A 22040-nucleotide genomic window follows, 5' to 3' on the forward strand; every position below is an offset into this window, starting at 1 on the left:
GGGAGTTAAAAGAGGAAGCTGAAGATCAAGAAACGTGGAAGAAACATTTCCAAGTCTAAATCTAAAATTGAAAAAAAAATCCTAATTAGCTCCAGGACCTGCCGAAAGGCAGAATACTTAATAATAATAATAATAATAATTATAATAATAATAATGTGTATGTATTTATGTGTGTCCCAGTTGTTAACGTACTCATCGGTGGTGTTAAAGAATAAGTTCAACTCTTGATAAGTTTAACATTCAACTTTAGGTAAGAAAGTTCATTACTAAATGAAATGAAAGAGAAGATTTGTCAAACAGCCAACGTAAAATTAAAGTATAGCATTAGGTTTTTATTATTCGCGGAAATGGCATCAAATAACATGTATTCAATGATTATGATAGGAACATGTATTTAGAATTAAACGAATAATGTTAATGGATACTTCTTGTAAATTTGAAAATACTGCAGATACGGCTTGTTTATTGCTTTGTCAAAGCAGAACTTGAGCATATAAAGGAGGCATTCAACTTTACTCGGAATTTTCCCGTTTTCGCTTACTTTTAATTACTTTCGCTTCCTTTTATTCTTTTGAAAATGCCATCCATATCCTTTATTTTTAGCCTGCAGGGAGTAAATGCAAAATAATTTAATTTATACATGTAGAGATGCTAAATCTTGTTGCTAAGTGCAATGTACATCATGTTTGTTCAATCTTCAGTAGATTTTAAAATAGATGTTTTTGTGGTTCATATGCATTTGTTTTCAGATGATGGTAATATTGACTCAGGTAAGCAAAACACATCTTTCAAAATGTACTATAGGTAAAGGCCTTGAATGTGGCCTACTTTCATTTTCGATTTTCAGAAGAGTCAATTTAAAGAAAAAAATTAAATAATGATAAACCCTCTATATCTCCTTTACCTTATTGTAGCAAAACATTTAAGTAATTATGAACAATCTTCGTTCCACTCGTAGTGCTGTACATTGGTATCTTGCAGATACATTGGTATCTTGTAGATCACTGCTGGAAATTTAAGTAACGGTTGTTGCATTGTGTTTAGTGCAGTTTTTCGTTAAATTAGCTAAACAAAGAGAGTGTATAAGATATGTAACCCTGTACAGTTGCCAGGAAAAATGTAGATTTGTCTTGTGTTATAACTTAAGAAATGCATCCGTTTAAATAATTTTCCGACGTAGATACAAAGAAGTTTTTCTCTGTAGGATAGCAAAAATCGTAATGCAGTTGATTATTCGTTGTGACGTCTTTGGCATAAGAACATGTATGGGGTAGCTATCCATTTCGCTATTGATTGTTAAAGTACACTGATGTGAGAAACTTAAGGAGCAATCAGTGTTATATCTAAAGCTCTCTCACAGGAGCAATCTGAACGCGGGACGTTTGCAATAAGAATAAGAACCTTACGAGATATTGCAGTGATGAAGGAAACAACACTGGATACAGAGGAATATGGAAATTAAGTCAGGGTAATCGAGAGAGGATAAGGAAGCAGTTTCGGAGTTGTCTAAATGTTTACAATAATCTAAACATAGTACGGATGGCAATAATTTTATATGTATGACATCAGCAGTACAGAGGAATGTTTTTGAAGCCTACTTCACTAGGAGTAAGAAATCAGAATTTAACACTAGAAAAGGAAACCTGGATCGGGAATGGGATTACAGATTTTCAGCAACAAAAATTAAAGTGTATATACTTGTACATTAATTTCTTTATTTGAGCTCTCTTGTGGCTAGGCAGTTAGCATACGCGCCTTTGGCATAGGATACACGGGTTCGATTCCCAGCAGCTCACGTGGTTTGATCTCACGTTAAGCTGTAGGTCCACGTTTTATGTAGCCTCGCTGCTGAAAAAATGTGTTCAAATCAAATCAAATTTCTTTATTTCTCCGAGATTTCCTGCTTTTTACAATAATATCACAGTTATATTTGTTTTACATACTAACTTGTAAACTCAGCAAAAAATATTTTATTTTGAAATTCCGTTTCATCGATTTACGTAATTACGTGTAAACCATAACCAATAACTAAAACTAGATTGAAAACAAAAACTAGCAAAATGATCTGCAGTGGAAGCCATATTAATAATGTTCAGAAGACATGAAGTTTCATCAAGATAAATGGAGGACACAATACTTCTATAGGCCTGAAAAGTAGAAATAACAATTGGAGTAAGTTAAGTAAACGAAAGTGCACTCTATAAATCATTCATTTAAGGAAGCCAAGTGCCTGGATTTACTGTATATAAAACACGTTACTAGGTTTACAATTCAAAATATTTACTAATACACAAAAAACAACCATATAAGGAACTCAAGCTACAAGGTATATTAAGTCTTATTTATCTCTGTTAATGGATACTCAAGCATGTATCCGAAATATAGAAAGTATATCACTCTGCTTTAAAAATACAAGAGTGAATACTTGAATTATGTATACGAATTCCATATCTTCTATTGATCATTAATATTACTGAGATCTAAAAGTTCTATAAAGCAGAATAGTAATAGGGATCTCCAATAGGAACGGATTTGGATATCTTCCGAAATGTGTGTTTGTCAGATAGCGGTGAATAATAAAATAATTAAATAATTGAATTTAAAATAATAATAATAATAATAATAATAATAATAATAAAAAGCGTAGTTAGGAAATATACTGTATTTCTTGCTGCATTAAAGTGGTGGTCAAAAATTAATCCAAGTTTCTTTCTCCTTTTATTCACATTGCTAGTATTGTTATTGTTTGCAAGCTGTGATTATATAAATGGGTTTATACCAATAATGAAACACAGTGTTGTCTTATTTTGATGTACTTAGTTCAGTTTGTGAACATATTGCAAGGTGTTTGTAGAATTTTGTGTGCATTCGAAGTCAAATAGGTCGGAGAAGCATGCAGGATAATCATATGAAGGTTTTTCTGTTTTTTTAAAACATACCAATAGTGTAGTACAATAATTCTGACGTTACCATCCATACGATAACAAGACATTGCTATCCATACAGTAACATGAACTCGGGGTGTGAAACGCTGGGCAAGAATTTTCATATTGGTTTCAGCATTAGTTGCTACTTACCGGAGTTTCACGTCCATTTTGCGTAGTGCCTTCGAAGACAAAAACACCGAACTACCAGATATATTTCTTTCAATGGGTTTTTCGAAGTGATGTGTGTCACTCTTTTACAACTTGACTGATGTCCAGAATCTAGTAAAATCGACTTGCTCCAGTAAAAACATAGTTTCATGTTTTTGTCTTGTTAATTTTTGAGTTAGTAGGCACTACTGAGAACTCTCTCTCCCTGGGCTGATGACCTGTTAATAGGATAGAACACATTGGCCAGAGAGCAAACAATCCACTTATGTAATCTGTGTAATCAGTAAATCATTATATCCATCCTATGTGTCTGTTTTGTAATTGATGCTTTGTATCGATTCTTGTCCTGTAGGGTTTTGTAGCAGTCATTATTGAGCATTATCCCTGGGCTTTCAAACTTTTACGTGTCATTCTGAAAACCACCTACACACGCGATACATTCAGTGGACGATATTGATATGATATTTCCTCCATTCTGATTATTCAGTGTCAAACAGATGTTTTCTGTCGTCTTTATCTGGATATCATAAACTCAATCGAATGTCCATAATATTCGTATTTATCATTCGTGGTTCTGATTTTTCCACGTTCACCAACTTTATAGCGAGCCTCAGGGTTATGCAGAGTTTCGCAAACCGTTCCGTTGGATTTTGTAGTAGTAATATTTAGAAACTGCGGTTATCCTTAAGTTACACATACCAGTCTATGAATAATTTACAGTCTAAATACAAAATGTTACGCTTTCTAATATTGCATTGCACTACATTTGTAGGGGTATTCCAGAGTTGTCAGACCGGTAGAAAGGATGATGAAAGGAGTAAATTATCCAGTGGTAGTCCTTGCAGAAAATTGCATCGTGTTTCTCAGAGTCAACGCTTGAGAAGAAGATCCACTCTACAGATTATTCCGGGTGATCAATTGAGGAATAGTTCAAAATGTGTCTATGAAAGTCTTGAACAGAATCTTACAGATATATCGTGCAAAGCTACTGCATTAAAAGGTACGTATGACTTTGCTTATATAAAAGTATGCTCAGTTATGAATTGTAATTATTTGAGGGAAATAATTATTAGATAGTGTATGGAAAACTACCCTTTTTCATTTGATGAACATCCACTTCAGAGCTAATTTTGAAATACAAGTAAATTAGAGAACAGCAGTGTAGTAATTTACCTTGGTCTACAAAGAATATACAAGTTTTAATTGTGGTTAGTCACTTCTGAAACATTTTGTTTATTGAAAAATAATAATAAAATAATGTTACATAGTTAACACTTAAAGATGCTTATCATTTTGTCCTCACATTCCTCAATTAATGGAAACTATAATACTGCCGACAGTTTTTAGCTCCCAGTATAAGCATATAGGAACGTCTAGTCTCATTCCAGGTTATATATATGCGGTATTTTTTTTTTCTCGGTTACTACTGGCCGGATCCAAACCAAATTTGGTGGGCAAGTAGCTCACCATGGTTATATTTGGTTTCCGAGCTTGGCTAGGGACAAGCTCGGCTCGGTTTGTATGTCATATTACACCCTGTTTCAAAAAGAATATACGTATTTCGAATGGATATATTTATTAAACCTTAAGACATACGAATATGAAATTTTACAGACATATTTACGAACCTCTCAAGTTCAAATTACAATTCAAAGTTCAAATTACAGATGTTCAATATGTCCTCGATCAGCGACACGAACAATATCACATGGATACTCAAATTCCTCGCAGTGGTAGAGCGTTCACCTCTGGTGCTTGGGGTCTCGGGTTCAAACCCTGCTCCCGCCAAGTGAACTTTGTGGTGGACAAACACCGTGTGCGTGGGTTTTCTCGGGGTTCTCCCGTTTCCTCCCACTTTCTTCATTCCACCATTTCACTCATCTCTCATTATCACCGTCTCCTTTAGCCTAACCGGCATAACCGTGGGACGTAAAACTCAAAGATTTCATTTCATTTCATTTTTTCAAATTCCTCGCATACTCGGGCAAGCATGTCCTGCATCACTGATGTTATGGCAGTACGGATCCGGTCCTTCAACTCTTCCAGGTTCTGTGGGACTTTAGGTACATAAACGTTGTCTTTAACGAAACTCTACAGGAAGAAGTCACAGGGTGGCAAATCCGGTGACCGTGGAGGCCAGCTGAGACATGCTAAGTCGCCAGCTCCTTGACGACCAATCTAACGGTTCGGTAGAGTTCAGATATTCACGCACTTGGCTACTCCAGTGAGGGGGTGCCCCGTCTTGTTGAAAAATGAAGTTGTTTTCGTGCAACCTCGGAAACAACCAGTTTTGTAACATAGCGAGATACTGTTAACCGTGTTTCCATTAAAGAAGAATGACCCGTAAACATATGATCGGGATATCGCACAAAACAGATTGACTTTGGGCGAATCTCGTACATGTTCAATGACTGCATGTGGGTTCTGTAGGCCCCAAATTCGAATATTTTGTTTGTTTACCTGACCACTAACACGGAAAGTCGCTTCATTACTGAACACGATGTGTTGTGCAAAAGTGTTATCGTTGTCAATAGCATCCAGAATCTCGTTACTAAATGCCACACGTATGGGTTTGTCGTCAGAACGCAGAGTTTGTAACAGCTGTAACTTGTACGGCTTCATAACCAACCGACGTCTCAAAACACGCCAAATTGTTGTTATCGGCACTTGTAACTCCCGACTGGCACGATGAGTTGATTTTGAAGGACTACGTTGGAAAGCAGTTTGAATTCGTGCAACATTTTCTTCAGGAACACGAGGGCGGCCAGGACTCTTTCCTTTACATACACATCCTGTATCTACAAACTGTCGATACCATCTGCGAATGTTCCACCCATTCTTAGGATCAATTTGGTACCTCAACCTGAAACGTCTTTGCACTGTAATCACGGAATTGCAGTTCGCAAACTCTAGAACACAAAATGTTTTCTGCTGCGGAGTAGCCATTTTAAACATATGTCGGTTACCAAGCAAAACAGAAGACAACTGACATCTAGCGGCTATTAATATAAACTAGACTATGTGTTCGTTTGTCCAACAGTCGAGCCGAGGCGCAGCGATCGATATTTTAGACAAAATAATTCTTCGTAATACATATATTCTTTTTGAAACAGGGTGTATATTTCTCAGTAAGTACTGCCCAAACTGGCTGAACGCAATTTGATTAGCAAGTATTCCATCGTCTAAGGAATAAGTATCATCAAGTATTCCATCATTGTATTTGGTGGCCCAGCTCGGCCAGGGACAAGCTCGGCTCGGGCACAGAGGCTGTGCTCCACAGCTTTGCACGCCGGTAATTTCTCAGTTCTGTTCTCCGACGGTGTTCTGCTTGCTTTTAGTTAGTATGAAAAAGTTCTGCTTATTGTGAATGGGAAGCATTAATTACAAAATTTGCACAGCATTGGCATAATAAAGAAAAAATACCAACGTAAGTCGGTAACCTTCGACGAAAGAACAAAAGAATGCGCAAATTAACCCCGTCATAACGCAATCCGTGTATTCATCATTTGACATGTGATCTGAGGTTTTTGACAATATATATATCTAACACTGTTCTATCCTGGTTAGTCCTTTCCTTTTTTTTTTCCTGATGTTTTTAAGTGGTTTTTAGAAATTGCATAAATGTATAATGGCTATTAGAATTCATGAGCGTGTTATTAGAATGTTTGTAGTATGAAGTAGTAATCACTAAAGTTGTCAGTGTTTATGAAATAGTCTTTATTTTTATTTGGTTCGTCAGTAAGCGTATTGCTTTGTAATTGACATGAATAACACAGTGCACTGAGTAGCATTTTCTAAATACTAAATAATTACACAGAGAAATTTTAGAATTTTTGTTTTATTTCCGCATTTGAAAAACGTTAAAAAATGGGCGGGACTGATTTGCATCCGTAAAAAGAAGATTAGAATTTGAGTTGAAATTGCACATTTTTTCTGGCATACATGACAAAACTTGTGAAATATTCCTATTAAGTGTTTGGAAAGTTTGGGGTATAATACATGTCTTACATTGTACATTAAAGAAAAAGCAAAGTCATTTAATATACAGTAGTATAAAAAAGTCTATCAGGAGTAGTCAGTAATGCAATTCCATGAATATTTACGGAAGTCAGCTTCGTTGAAACGAATTATTGTACCGTTTACATGGATGTAATTTGGTACCTCCATACTCTTCATTTCGATAGTTACACGATTTTGTACTTTTCGTGTTAACGCATTTTCAAAGTTTACATCGACGTATCGAAACGTGGAAAAAGAATGTGGTTATATAAACGATTGACTAGTGTGATACATAGTGTAGACTAAAGATTCTAAACCTTATGAAAGATCAGTCTGAATCTGATAAGGCTCACTGTGAATAAGCTTTCTTATATCCTAACTTTTCCTTAATTGAAGCTGATTTTTTTTTTTTTTTTTTTTTTTTTTTTTTTTTATGGTTTTATTTCAGTCTCTGAAATCTTGTCGGAAAGGGAAGAATGGTCAGTTGAGTTGGATGAAGATGTAGAAGCCAAAGAAATTCAAGTGGCCACGTCATGTTCATTACACCCGTGCACAACATTGGCCCAGACAGACAGTCTTTGCAGAGTAGTTTCTCAGGATTGTGATAACTCATTGTGTGCTAAGAAGCTTGTGTTGCAACGCTGCAGTCAGAATGAAATAATTAATTTTGAGGATATATTTATTCAAAGGTAAGGAATAGTTCTGCATGTGTGATAGTGATAAAGTCTTAACTGATTTGAATTGTCATATACATTTTTCTGATATTCGCAAAAGATCAATACAAACACAATGGAATATGTTAATAATTTTCGACTTAAGCTTTGTTACTATTATTATTTTCGTGTGCCATATGCAGATGTAATAACCTCAAAGTTGAATTTATTGCAACAAGTTAATGAAATAAAGTAAAACCTGCGAACAGACAAGATCAAATGCGCTATTTAGAAAAAAAAAAAAAAAAAAAAAAAGTGACACAAAGGTTACAAAAGCTTCTTATAATATTGCAATAAGGAAGAAAAATAAGACAAGAGTGTATGGTCAAACAGGGAGAATATACACTATTGTTAAAAAGGTTTTAAATAAAAATTTATTGTGTAATGTGATATTAATGAAATTTGCTACCTATACTGTCCTTCCGTTGTTTATTAGTTGATACTTAGAAATAGAGCTTAAACATTGAAATACATTGAACTTAAAGAACTTAAAATCCTGTGCAAGAAAATTTCGAAATCATATTGAATCTAAATTACTGTAATTGATTAGGAGAAATCAGTTGAATTCCAAATGCGTAAGTTCATTATACTAGGTCGATTGTACAGCAATTGATCAGTTAAGAAAATGTTTTTACTATGTATTCGGTTTATACCTAAGCCGTTTTTTAATGCATTTCTTTCATACTTCGACCCGTATTATAATATATTCCTTTCATACTTAGGCTCATTTTACCATATTATATTCTACTGTAGATTCGGAGGAAAGTTGTCTGGTACTTTAACAGTTTTAAAATATTCGATCGAAGTTCAGTCACCACAAAATCTCCAATGAGTAAATTGAAAAATTCACTTGGATTTGCTTTTAACACATAACTTTTCGGAAAATAATTGGGTGATATCAATAAAACGGAGAAGTTACTCATTACGCCCAATTTTGAAGTAGTTACTCGCATTGGTATCAATAAAAAGAGAACTGAGCACTAGTCGTCTCGGCTGACCTCGGAGAAGCTCCGCCCTTTTGAAGTAACCACACCTCTATTCTCGAGCCGAGTAACTACTACGCGTTTGATATCAATAAAAATCAAAGACTCCTCTGTGATGCTAGTAACTTCTCCAAATTTGTGGAGCAAGCTAAATAGGTGACTCCGTGCGAAATATGGCAGAGTATATGATTGTTTTACTACGTAGAAAAATTTATAAACTGCATAGAAATGTTGGAAATGGAGATTACAAAAAGCATTATAAGTTTATGAAAGAAAATGTAGTGATTAGCACAACATTTTTTAAGGAGAATCAACAGAAATTCGGGGTGGTGGACTACGTAATGATGAAAAGATGCGGGTTTTCTTCAAGGGCGCCGATCCTGTGGGGGCTCGGGCCCCCCAAAGCTCATGTGGGCCCCCTATTGTATTTATGAATATACAATATTTGGCATAATTAGAGTGCAATTTGTCTTAAAATCCCGATATATATACCTTCTGCATCTGAATGCCCTCTCCCCCCAAATTTACAGAGAAATCGGTGCCCTTGGTTTTCTTGCGTTACGTGAGTGATCCGGGATTCCAGGTCGGAATGTCAGGGGATTCTGGTGTGGCTCAAAGTACTGTCTATGACTACCTGAAAATGGATTGTTTCCGGAAGTGTGCGTAATATACAAACAGCAAAGGCAGAGTGGCAAGAACAATATACATTTCCGGGTGCTATCGGAGCACTTGACTATATACAAGTGGCATTAAAGAAACCTAGTATTTTGGAGAGTAATACGTTAATAGGAAGAGCTATTTCGTGGCTAAGCGGTTAGCGTACATGCCTTTGGCATAGGAGACCCGCGTTCGATTCCCGGCAGGAGCTCATGTGGTTTGGATTCCACGTTAATCAGTGGGTTCAGTCTCATATAGGCACGCTACTGAAAAGGACGTTAAACTAATAATCAACTCAACTCAACGTTGATAGAAAGGGTGTATACATGAGAATGTATTTTGTTTATGTCAAGGCGAAAGGGGACACGTATGGTGTGGAAAATGCAATCAGATGGACGTGATTTATGACGTGAGTGGCTGGACTTTTTTTAAAAAAGAAAACAAAGGAGCTAAGTGTCTGATTTCGTTCTTAAAGCCAAACAATCTACAAAGACCTTGGACAACACGTGATATGTGCTTGTCGTGTTAATCTTGATATTGCTGGATTCCAATCAACATCCATCAGCTCAAATAGGTTCATTCCCATGGTTTCAGTATTACTTTCTTCTTTCCTTTTTTTTATTTTTTCTTCTTTTTTATTTTTGTTTTATTCTCGCTCGAATATTAAAGATTCTCTTTTGAATTTGTGTCTCAGTCGTAGATGTATTTGATATTTCGTTGCATTTCACTGTAATTACCTTCAAAGTTTCGGCTTTCCCTCGTTTACTTTCTGGTAGCTGTGACTTTGAAAGTACCACTGGAAACTCTTTTAAAATATCCACAAATGCACTTTGGTTGAAACTATCGTTGCTACTTGCCCGTTTCATGGCTTTTAAGATACTACGCCATAGGTTAAAAACAACGAAATGACTGCGCGATGAATGGGAGAAATGAGTAATCACTTCTTTTATTGATACGACTCAGTGCTACGTGCAGAGGAAGCGCGAGTAAACGTTCATAAATCTGGAGCAGACTAGACCTGAGTAGTGGCTTGTTTTATTGATTCGAAATTGAGGGAGGAGATTACTCCAGGCGTAGTTACTCCGATTCTCGAGCAGGACTTCTCAGAGTAGTTACTTATTTTTATTGATATCACCCATTGTGATGGATGGATATTGGCAACGTAGAAGACGTTTGTGTTACACGATTACTGAATATTCTCACGTATTATTGTTAGAACAGAGATCAGAAACCAAGCTTGAATGATGCATTACACACTTTTGCATTGTATCATCATAGACAGCGTTAGAATAAAAGACTGTATATTAGTTGACTATTTTACAAGATACGTTTAAGCTTTAAGACTTCCTTTTTGTTTATTTATTGCACAAACTGCTTAACCCCAGGAAATTGATACTAGTATCTCTTTTAAACGTAATCTTCCTTTAGTTGTACAATCCGCGGCAAAAAACCTGCAACATGAGCATATAAGTTTATTGTGAAATGACGAAGTCTTTTGCTCCAAATTAAGTATGCACGGGAGGAGGCTTAGGTTTATCCTGGCGTGATTCGTTCCACTTAGACGTTATGTTCATTCCCTGTGCTGTTAGGGGTAGTTTCACAAAAACTGACATCCTCATGTTGCAGGTTTTTTGCCGCGGATTGTACATATTTGTCGCAATGTTGATGCCATTGATTATCCTTGCCACCAGAACGCTTTAGTTAGAGGAGTGTTTTGACCAGTAGAAAATCATTTACACCAAAGCGGCTCGACTGGAAAACGAACATCCGCGAAGGGTCATTCAATATCAGAAATAGCCAAAAATCGGTATGAGCGAAGTTTGGTGACTGGGGAGCATGACATCACTTCATAGTTGTTGTTACGAAGAAAATCTACATTAGGAGTGCCCGATAAGCAGGAGCCCATTGTCTTGATGGAAAAGCACATGCGCAACCTTCTCGGGTCGTTTTGCTTGCAATAGTGAAATGAGCTTAGTTTTCAGAAATTGTTTGTAAGATGGAGCCGTTACTGTAAGTGCCCTCTAAAAAACCGTAAGGATTACCCTTTAGCTATCTCAAAACATACCCTCTATCACTTTCTGAGCACTGGAGGTAATCTGAGATTTTTGGCGGCTGGTTATCTGTGTTTCCATTTTGACGATTGCCTTTTCGTTTCAGGATTGCAAAGCAGTAACCATGTTTCATCCATTGTGACAATTGACGGAAAGAAAGCGCCATTAATAGCATCATAACGTGCTAAAATTGATTGACAAATCGATACCCGCACAGCCTTCTTGTCAGTAGTCAGCATTCGGGACCTTAAAAAAACTTTTCGCATTTTTATGTCTTTATGCAGAATGATCTCAACACATAACATGGAAATACTAAGTTTAGTTGTAATACATATACTGTACACTTAATCGGAGGCCCTCTAAAATAACTTACTCCACTCACACAGTTATGTCGATCTGCAGGGTGGCAACAAACCTGGAAAATCGAAAGGTCAGGGAATTTGAAAAGACCGGAGAAAGTGAGGAAATTTTGATTTGTTAAGAATAAGATTTTAAAAACATTTGAAATAAAAAATTTAAAGGCTGTTTCAGATGTAGTTGAGTGCTTTTGTTTTGATTGACAACTTCAAACTTAGAAAGTTGTCTGTGTTTTCCACTAATGATATGTAACAAACTTAACGTTCTGTAGTTGTGTAAATTATCTTCTGCTTTCGCTTGTGCAGTTGGATCAACTATCCAATGGGAAACTAATTTTAGACACACACATAATTCCAACCTTTTCTTCTTTTTCGTTCCCACTAGTTCCGATTTTGTCGGAGTTCTTTTGTCCTGCATTAAGTGAGAATAGACTTCCACACAAGTGAAATTAGTTTGGAATACGGTTACTTATATTTGAGCTTCTGTATTTTTATCGTAATGCATTTTAATTCGCAAAGAGGTTTATTTCGAAAGTGCTTATGAGTTTAGGAAGATAGCTAATAAAGTTGCACATTAAAGTATGCATTGGGTTGGTTAGCAGTGGATGGCCTAACTAATGTCATCGGACGATTAATTTTTAAAAATGGTATGTGTATAGAGATACCAAAGTATACTTTCTACTTTATGTGGACTGCGGTGGCTCAGTGGTAGAGCGTTCACCTCTGGTGCATGGGGTCCTTGGTTCGATCTCAGCTCGCGCCAAATGAACTTTGTGGTGGACAAACATTGTATGCGTGGGTTTTCTCTCGGTTCTCCCGTTTCCTCCCTCTTCCTTAATTCCACCATTTCATTCATTTCTCATCATCATCGTTTCCTTTAATCTAACCGGCATAATCGTGGGACGTAAGACTTAAAGATTTCACTTCATTTCTACATTATGTTTATAATAAAATATTTATTATGTATTTATAGGTACATATTTAATCATTTTCCATCAATAATTATACATTTATATTGATTATTATGGTGATTTGTTTCATAAGTTTTAAGAAATATTGTTTGTTAATTTTTTAAAAATTATTCTGACATTGAAAATCGTGCAACAATTTGCGAACAATGTTTGATACATGAGTAAAATAAAGTTTCATTCTCTCTTTAATCATTCTTTGAGCCAAATTTTTGTATGTTTTTTTTTTTTTTTTTTTTTTTTTTTTTTTTTTTTTTTTAATGCCAGTACGAATTGTTCATAATTCTCTAAAAGAAGACTGTTTCACACAAGACGTGTAAAAAATATTTTGTAATTGGTATGCTTCATTTGGAAGAGGGGAACAAATACTGTTCTGGGAGTTGGAAGGTGTGCCCTCATGCGGATACCCCTGCTATCTCCCCTCTCGAAAAATACGTAACAAAAACTGAATTTCTTTATTTAGCATTCCGCAGTGAAATAAAAAATGACAGGGGCGGTCAGTATTTGCATTGCGATTCAAATTATCGTAAAGTAATAACATTCATTTATTTCCAGTACAGTGTGAATGTAACGAAGTTTCGTGATGTGCGGTTCTTGTCTTGATGTTGATATTTTCTTACCTTTAGTGTAGAAAAAAGTTGTAAATGCAATCTCCATCATGTTCATATGTTAATGTTTTCTGTTTTGGTTTTTCGCCAAAATCCTTGAGTTTTTGGAAGTACTGAAGCAGACAGGTTCTTTCTAACTGATGGTTTATTATCACGTGTTAACATTGAATAAAGGAAACTGATCCAAGCTATCGATCATATTTCAGATTGCAAGTTTGAAATATTGTGCATGTTGATACTAACTTAAAAACACAAATTTGGTGGCGCATTCGCTGAAGCGTTCTCTTCTAAAGCCGAAGTTCCTACACGTTCATACCATGGGTGCACGATTTGGGTTTCATTGTAAATAAACACAGAGTAGGAGGGTTTTCTCCGGGTTCTTACATCATTAATTCAATAATTACTATCTTGTTTGTGGGATGTTAACTGATGATTTAATATGAATATTAAACAAGGAGCTTTCGTTTGGCAGTAACTGTAAGGAGTCTCCGGAAATTGTGGAACTATGAATTTGCAATAATTGACTTAATTGACCCGTGTAAATAATGTGCCGGGACACTACTTTATTTTTCTCAGGTATAAACTATTCTTTACTCGCTTTCTGGCGTGGGAATTTAAGAGTACTTTCACGATAGGATTTGTCGCTCGGTAATAGGATTTTGTAAATACCCAGATGTGTGAACCTAATAGTTAATACAAAGTAATAAAGACAATATTACAAGAAATTGCAGATGCATAAATAACAGCCTGAGAATAAGTATCATATGTACGCCTTATTATCGCGTATTAAGAATACGATCATGTTTCATTGTTCACCTGTTTCAGTTCATCATTTTCATTTATCTTAGAAACTTAACAGTGTCTGCACTTAAAAGAAACCTGCCCCAAAATAAAAAGAAAGTAGTAAATGCAAGTTGATTTAATGCAGTGAATCGAAGCAGCAATGTACGTGGCAAAAGAAAAATATCGTATACAATCGTCAATAAGAGGGTTTTTTTTACGACAGGATATTGTATAGGAAGGCAGTCGAGAAGCGGGGTGGGATCCATAGTAACAGCTTTCTGCTGATTTAGCGTGGTTGTTCAAGTTGCAAAGGCAGAATCGAAATTGAAGAGATGTTCTAGTCGTGTTCGGTGTTTGTTGGATCCAATGTTCCTGTGCAGGTAACAAGCATGTCACTTTTCTAATATTCCAAGACCATCTTCAATCTTTTTTTTTTTTTTTTTTTTTTTTAATAAATAAATAATCATGGATTCTGGAAGTACCATGTGACACATTTTCTGCTTGCTGCAACATTTATCGTGAAACAGCATTCTGTGAAGCCTCCACTTATGCAGTAATATGTAATTTGTTAGGGTATGGTGTGGCCGTTTCGTCTTTTATACTTGTTTGTTCACACTAAAGCGTCTCTCGGTCCCTCCATACACCTCGATCATCTCAACATAAATATCCTTGGGGTCGTTTTCTTTCAAGTGGAGAAAACGCGAATCACCTTAGTAAGCTCTTCTTTCTATAAGAATGGAACTATCTTGGACTTGTCCCTCTAGCTGTGTCCGGTTGTACTAAATCAGATGATTTATCATGTATGGAAACCTCAAAGGAGCAACATTTTAGGGATTACTGTAGTTTAATGACACGTTTGTTTAGTCAGTTGGGTGGAACAAACTCTGAACAGCCATAGTATGACCCCATGTTTTTAATATTTTGTTGTTTGAATATCAGTCTACTAAACAAATTTCAACTTGCGTTGCATTTTATAAAGCTTGTATAACCTTTAGACGACAAAGAAGAGTACTTTTAGCATCAAATTAATAAAATAACAGCTCTACGAACCACTATACTGTTCCATTCAGACCCCCTTCTCTGTGGTCCAGTGGGAGAGCATTGAATGCATTACAGTGGTTCGAATTCCATCTTCAGCTTTAGGTCCGCATCTCATATATCCTCGATGCTGAAAAGGGATGCTAAACTTCAATGAACAAGCAAATTCCATTCGTTTCAATATGTTCATATAGCAATCTGCGATAAGATAGAACTTAATAACAACGCTGATGCAAGTTAGGAAATGTTCACCTCTGGTGCGTGGGTTTTCTCGGGTTTCTCCCACTTTTTTTATTCCATCATTTCATTCATTCTCCCTATCATTGTCTCCTTTAGCCTACATGGCATAACGTCTGACATAAAACTGAAAGGTTTCATAGCGTTTGTAAGTTAGGAATACCATCATAAGTGTGTAAATATGTATGTACGTAAACTAACTTCAGAACAACATTGTCACATTGTGTATTTTCGTTATTTCAGTAACGTGAGAGCCTGCAAGAAAATCGGAGAAGGGGTGTATGGTGAAGTATTTTTGTGTAAGAAAAATCAGGAAGTTTCAGTGATGAAGATAATTCCCATCGAAGGAACATTGCTTGTTAATGGTGAACAGCAGAAGAAGTACGGTGAAATTTTGTCCGAGATCATAATTGCTATGTAAGCAGAGCACTATGATTTAAAGCATGATTTAAATTTTTTCTTTCTTTTGTTTTCTTTTTTTCTTCCTATTTTTTAATATTTTTTTTTTTTCATCTATGGTAAATACTTAATACGTAATTAATAACATCTTGATCCTAAGTGCAGTTTGCTTTAGTCAGCTGACAGTTTAACTGCCACAGTGCTGGCGAGAAGTCTTATAATCACTAATTCATTTAGTTTTGATTATTTATAGCTCTAATTTATGATGGGGAAATTCCTCTTCTGCTTTCCCTTGACTTAACCAGTAGATTGGTGTAGTGAAGAATATAGATTAAGTAGTATTATATTATAAATAGGAAAATAAATCACATGTGGAGCGTATGTTCCTTTTTATTTAAATCCTAATTATTTCAATCTTATTTCATTAATCTGGGATCATCTTCGGATGACGTAACCCTTGAGTGTTTAAATCAGGTCTTCATATGATGTATTTTTCCATTGGTTGACAAACACAGCTTTTTAAAGACACGACTGAAATCCTATCCAGGGCCGTATTTACGCATGGGTCATGCCGGTAAGTTTTGGGAGTGGCAGATTTCTAGGATCAGACTTTTCATACTCCAGTTCTGGAAATTTAAGATTTTTTTTTTATATATACGCTTGTGCATATGGAACTGGATTTTTACATTTCTTTTACATTTTTAATATTATTGAACACTTCCACTTTGATAGTTTACTTCACTGCCCCAAATTTTCTACACCAGAAATTATTGACATTGTAAGAGCCGACATTTTTTAATGGCTCAGAATGGCCAAAATGACTATAGCTCTACCTCAAAGGTCCTCAGAGATCATCATTCGTCAGGTTAAGACAACGGGCTTCCAACGTTTGGAAGATTTCAGGTTCAGACCTTGAAAAATGTTTCAACTACTGTATCAAACTTTTTAACGTCCAATTAAACAGTCGTTTTAGAATTTCTTAACCTTTTTGATCATTTTTTGTTTGTTTGTTTGTTTTCCTTTTTATTTCTTACAATGCTTTTATAGTTTGACAGCAGTGGCTTGTCTGGAATTAAGAGTGCTTATTGGCGGGTTTTAAAACTCTGGTTGTGCCCGTGCGAGTTAATTCGGAGAACATAATTTTTCTTTGTAAATGATACAATCAAACTGGATAATGGCTAATTTGTGAGATGAAAAATTCATTTGCATAGAATTGTAGACTTGAGGTGTAGAAAGATATTTTTTGGAGGAATAATGGCAAAGTTGGAAGAAGAATGGTATATTTTGGTGGGTTGCGCTCTAGTGTTTGGGGGATGGAATATATATTTACAATAGTTAATTGAGAATAGCGCATTTCTAGCTATTACGTTTTTCATTTGCCTTTTTGACGGTTTGTTACATTATATTTAGCTATAATTCTACTAGATTCAGCAATTCAAGTCACCTTGTAGGGCTATATGTAAGCATTCTTGCAGAAAGTTTTGTCCGGAGAGCCAAATAAAAATGACAGGGGCTGCACTGGAACATTATTTGCTAAACGGCGTGCTCTACACAAGAGTGATATGTAATCGCAGTTTAACTTACCGTAGGTCCGGGAGAAGGCTAGGAGAGTGTGCATGGAAGAAACTCTCCTTTTATTATCTCCTGGCGTAAGCATATGGGAACTTATAGTTTCACTTCAGGTGCATATGTATCCTAATATAGTATTTTATTTTTCGGTAGCTACTGGGCAAATCTAAACTAAATTTGGGGAGCAAGTACCTTATCGTCTAAAATATAAAGATCATTATATTTGGTGTGCGAGCTCGGCCAGGGACAGGTTCGGATCAATGACTATGTTCCATTTATTACAAATGTATGTGTGTGTATAAGCAACGCCAGTTAAATTAAATATTACATCAATAGATGATAGAGTGGTTCAGTGCTGGTTCGAGAACTTCATGACGTGTCTTTAACGGAAACTTAGAAACTATTGCTTCCACTTGCAAAAAATGTTAAATTAACTGAAGTAAGTCTTATAAAATTTCTTAGAAAATAAAATATGTAAGCACATTTGAAGTGCTTTTATAAAATGTACTAAAAATAGATTTTTTTTCTGGAGTAAAATGAAGAAACGGGACTAAGATTAAAAGCATTGGGCGCCCTTTTTAAGGTTGCTTTATGCGATATTCTTGTTACCAGGATGTGAAATTATAAGTCGAAGCGAGGAGGAAATAAGTAAGAAAAAAACCTCGTCGTACTGGAATGTTTCGACAGAGAGAGTTCACATATTTGAATATCCATAATTAGAAAACTGTAAGATTAGGTATATTGCTAACAACTAGTTCATCTCTTAATTGCACTAGTTGTTTCCTCCAAGTCTTGAAATCGTCTGCAAATTGCCTGAAACTTGCGACATATCTTGGCGACAGGTGGGAGTCAGCGCAGCTAACGACAATTATTGACTATTAGCGACTGTGAACTATTTAGGACTGACACACTGAAGCGTCGTGGCTTTATAATAAGAATCTAAAATACATGTTAATTGCGCACGAATTACTGTAGTTAGTTTGCAGATTGGCGACAATAGTGCCATTTTATTCAGTCCAAGTAATTTGTTGGTGGGGGGAAATTTTCTTCCAGGGGAGTTCTGTCTTCCAAAGGATTTCCCACGCTGCTTATCTTCCTTACTTCTCGGCACTACAGTCGATGCAGGTCTCGGACCTCCTCAACTACTCGTGTCTATTCTTCATCTTCCATGTCCTTAGCTCTCCACAGCTTAATTCCAATTTTTCTCAGGTTCTGTTGTACATCGTGTAACCATCTTAGCCTAGGTCTGCCGATCACTTCTTCCGCTTTCCTTTTTTTGGGTAGTCTGTCTTCGTCCAATAGTTGGATATGTTCTAACCAACATTCTTCGTTATTCGATGTATGTTACTATATCTAAGGCTTTTTTTAAAAAAATAGTTCTTCGTTTCTTCTTCTCTACCAATATTCCACTACCCTTTTCGGTCCTTAAATCTTTCTTTCCCATGTCATAATATTTCGTTCCCTTTTGTTAGGGTCAATGCTTCGTTTGCATATGTTACTATTGGTACTATATGCATATGTTTTTCTTTGCATGTCTCGACATCCTTGGGAAATTGATAATTTTCTGTTAAGTGTACAACCACATGTTTGCTGTTACTAATCTTGCTTTGATTTCAGGTATGTTTTTCGCTTTTGTCACTAATGTACCAAGATATTTAAACTGGTTTACTTGCCGGAATTAGTACTTTGTAATAGTTTGTTCTTTTTTTTCTCTTACGCTCCTTCTCCTTGTCAAACATGTCTTTTGTTTTTTCTCCGTGTATTCGTAGTGCGAGATTTTTTTTTCTTTCGTCTTTAAATTCTTCAAAAGCTCCTGCTGAGGCCAGTTCTGTCCGTGCTGATATCATCATGTCATATACATATGCCATACGTTATGTTAGTCTTTATTTATATATCCTCCTGGATTTGTTTTAATTGCCCTTACAGCTTATTCTAATGCAAGTTAAAAAGTAGCAGTGATAGCGGATCTCCCTGTCCTAGGTCATTAATTTCAATCTCTTCCAATCTTATGTTCTGTTTTTTAAACTTCCCTTTTTGTTTCCTTCAGCGTATTCCTATCAGTTCTGTAAGTTTATGTGGCATTCCCGTTCTTTTTAGACATTTCATTAATTCTTTTCTATGTAGGCTGTCGTAAGCTTTTTTAAACTCCATAAACAGATGATGTAGATCTATATTATATTCGTATATTTGCCACTGCTCTGAATCCTGCCTGGTATTTATCAATTGTTTCTTCTACCAGTTTTGAGACTCTTCTATTGGGATTATAGCTAGAATCTTATATGCCGTTGCCAGCAGCGTTATGCCTCTGTAGTTACTGCAGTCCATTTTACTGCCTTTTTAAAGTATAGGTATGATTTATGTCGGATATAATTTTTTCGCCATTTTCTTTTACCAGATTTCACTTAGATTGTGAATCTGCGTGTGAAATTTCGTTCTTGCCTTCTTATCAGTTCCGCTGGTAGTTTCTCTGTTCGTGCTGCTTTTTGACTCTATAAGGACGGTATTATCTCCATTACTTATTCTTTATCCGGTCTTTTTGTTATTTCTCGCTCTTATACTCCCAGTTCAATTGCTTTTGTCTCCAAATTGTCTATTGAATTTCGTACTTTATTATATGTTTCTTCTTCAGTCTTAGGATTTAGCAACTCTGGGAAACTCTCTCTCCAACTCTCTTCTTGGATCTCTTCTTGGCTTGCGGCATTTGTACCATTCTTTCTCCTACATGCTTCTATTCTTGGTTGATATTCTATGTTAAATTCTTTAATTATTCTGTAAGATTTCCTACTTTCTTTAGCTTTATACCTCTCGTGGATATCTAGCATCTTTGTTTCCCATTTTCTTTTTTTCGTTATCATCAATTTGCTGGCTAAGCGTCTCTTTTCCTGGTTTTATGGTCTGTTTGATTTCTGGTGCATCCAGTCAAAGATATCCAAGTTTCCTTATGAATTTCTTTATACAGGAAAACGCACTGCTTACTTTCATATTTCGTGTTGCCGCGAAATGTATAATCCTGAATCCGTTTTCACTTGTTTCATCATGTTTATTATGTTTTCCTATCATTGGTTTCCATATGTATTCCTTTCCAATTTTTGCATTCCAGTCTCCCAGAATTATTTTAACAAAGTACAAGGCAGCAGTGTAGTGCTGGTTTGGTTCACCCCGGATGATCCCAGTACCTATTATATCTGATGGGCATTCCCCTATCCGCCATCTGGGGAGGCACGTGGTGGGAATCCAACCTTTCCCCTATGACGTTGCTTATCACATGTCCATAATTAGAGACCTATAATATGATGCTTGGTAATTGAAATGTCACGTTAACATTAAATCGCGCCCAATGCATTTAACAGTCTCATTTCTTCATTTAACCCGAACAAAACATTCCCTTTTTAGTGTATTTTATAAAATCACTGTTTTTATACTTTTTACAGTCATTTTTTCTTTTGCAAAAATGCTGATTTTTACGAAACACCTGTTAGTCTTAATGTAATTGGTATAGATGATCTTTCTGACAATATAAAACAAGTAACTTATGTGAGACGTACGACGAAAACGTAAAAGAGGAATATACCCAATTTCCAGTTATTTGGCATTACTGTCACAAAGTAAAGCCAAAAATATTTAAGAATAAACTAGTACATTCCCAACTGTTAAGAAAGTTTAGTGTTGATTTAGGTAGCAGGCAAGGCCTATTTATACATGGATCAACATGGTCCATAGCCCGGAGCAGCAAATTTTTTCGGACCAAATATTGTCCGGAAAATATCTTATTGTATGATATGTTGGTATGTATATATTATTTATGTATGTTTTATTCGTTGTATATAAAACATACAGTTGTTGATTCAGTTCTCCTTCATAGATCAGAATTGCCAGTCACTGTATTAGAACTGCTTATGAAAAATTGCTAAGATGTTTAGGATAGATATAAACTTTTAATGCGTATTTTCGACACCACTATAGTTAATTACATATTGTAGTGGTACCTAGCTTAATGATACATTTCCAATATTCATTAAAGCGACCCCTGATCAAGGTATAGTTTCAACTCTGTAGTTCTAATGTAGGAAGACTCGATGCAAACACAAAGAGTTACGTCCTCCGAAAACGCTAGATTGCTGAAATAGGTATCGAAATAATTTGGGGTTTAAATAAATAGAAACATACACTAGGTGCGTAGAATTTATTTTCCTATTTATTTATGGCGTATAAATGAATACTTTAACACAGTATTACAGTAATCATCTTGAGTGGCTGAAGTTTTTTTTTTTTTTTTTCGTTGTTGATCGTAACAAACACCAGGATAGTATCCTAAATAAGCTTATATCATTATCATTATTATTATTATTATTATTATTAATTTATTTATTGATTGATTGATTTATTTACTTATTTCCAATAAATATCTGACTCTTAGTTTGGGAGTTTCCGTCAGTAAAATCTAAGTTTGAGTTGAGTTACAAGTTCAGAGGGAGCAGGAGTTGGAAACAGCTAGTATGGATTAAGAGCTCTGATTTAACATGAGCAATAAAAACTTTCCATTATATGTATCATCAGGTCTATGAAGTTTTGCTAAGAAATGAT

General features: G+C 35.6%; 1 protein-coding gene across 5 annotated transcripts in view; it reads left to right on the forward strand.

Moving 5' to 3' along the window:
- The window catches only part of Haspin (haspin), a 152513-nt gene that overhangs the window by 99889 nt on the left and 30584 nt on the right, over positions 1-22040 (forward strand). For all 5 annotated transcript variants that reach the window (XM_081767536.1, XM_081767535.1, XM_081767546.1 and 2 more), the window contains 3 exons: positions 3868-4095; positions 7543-7783; positions 15732-15905. In XM_081767536.1, the coding sequence (XP_081623662.1) occupies positions 3868-4095; positions 7543-7783; positions 15732-15905 (643 nt within the window). The remainder of the gene's footprint in view (positions 1-3867; positions 4096-7542; positions 7784-15731; positions 15906-22040) is intronic.

Source organism: Thermobia domestica, chromosome 1, assembly GCF_964235325.1.
Source record: "Thermobia domestica chromosome 1, izTheDome1.hap1.1, whole genome shotgun sequence".
NCBI lineage: Eukaryota > Metazoa > Arthropoda > Insecta > Zygentoma > Lepismatidae > Thermobia > Thermobia domestica.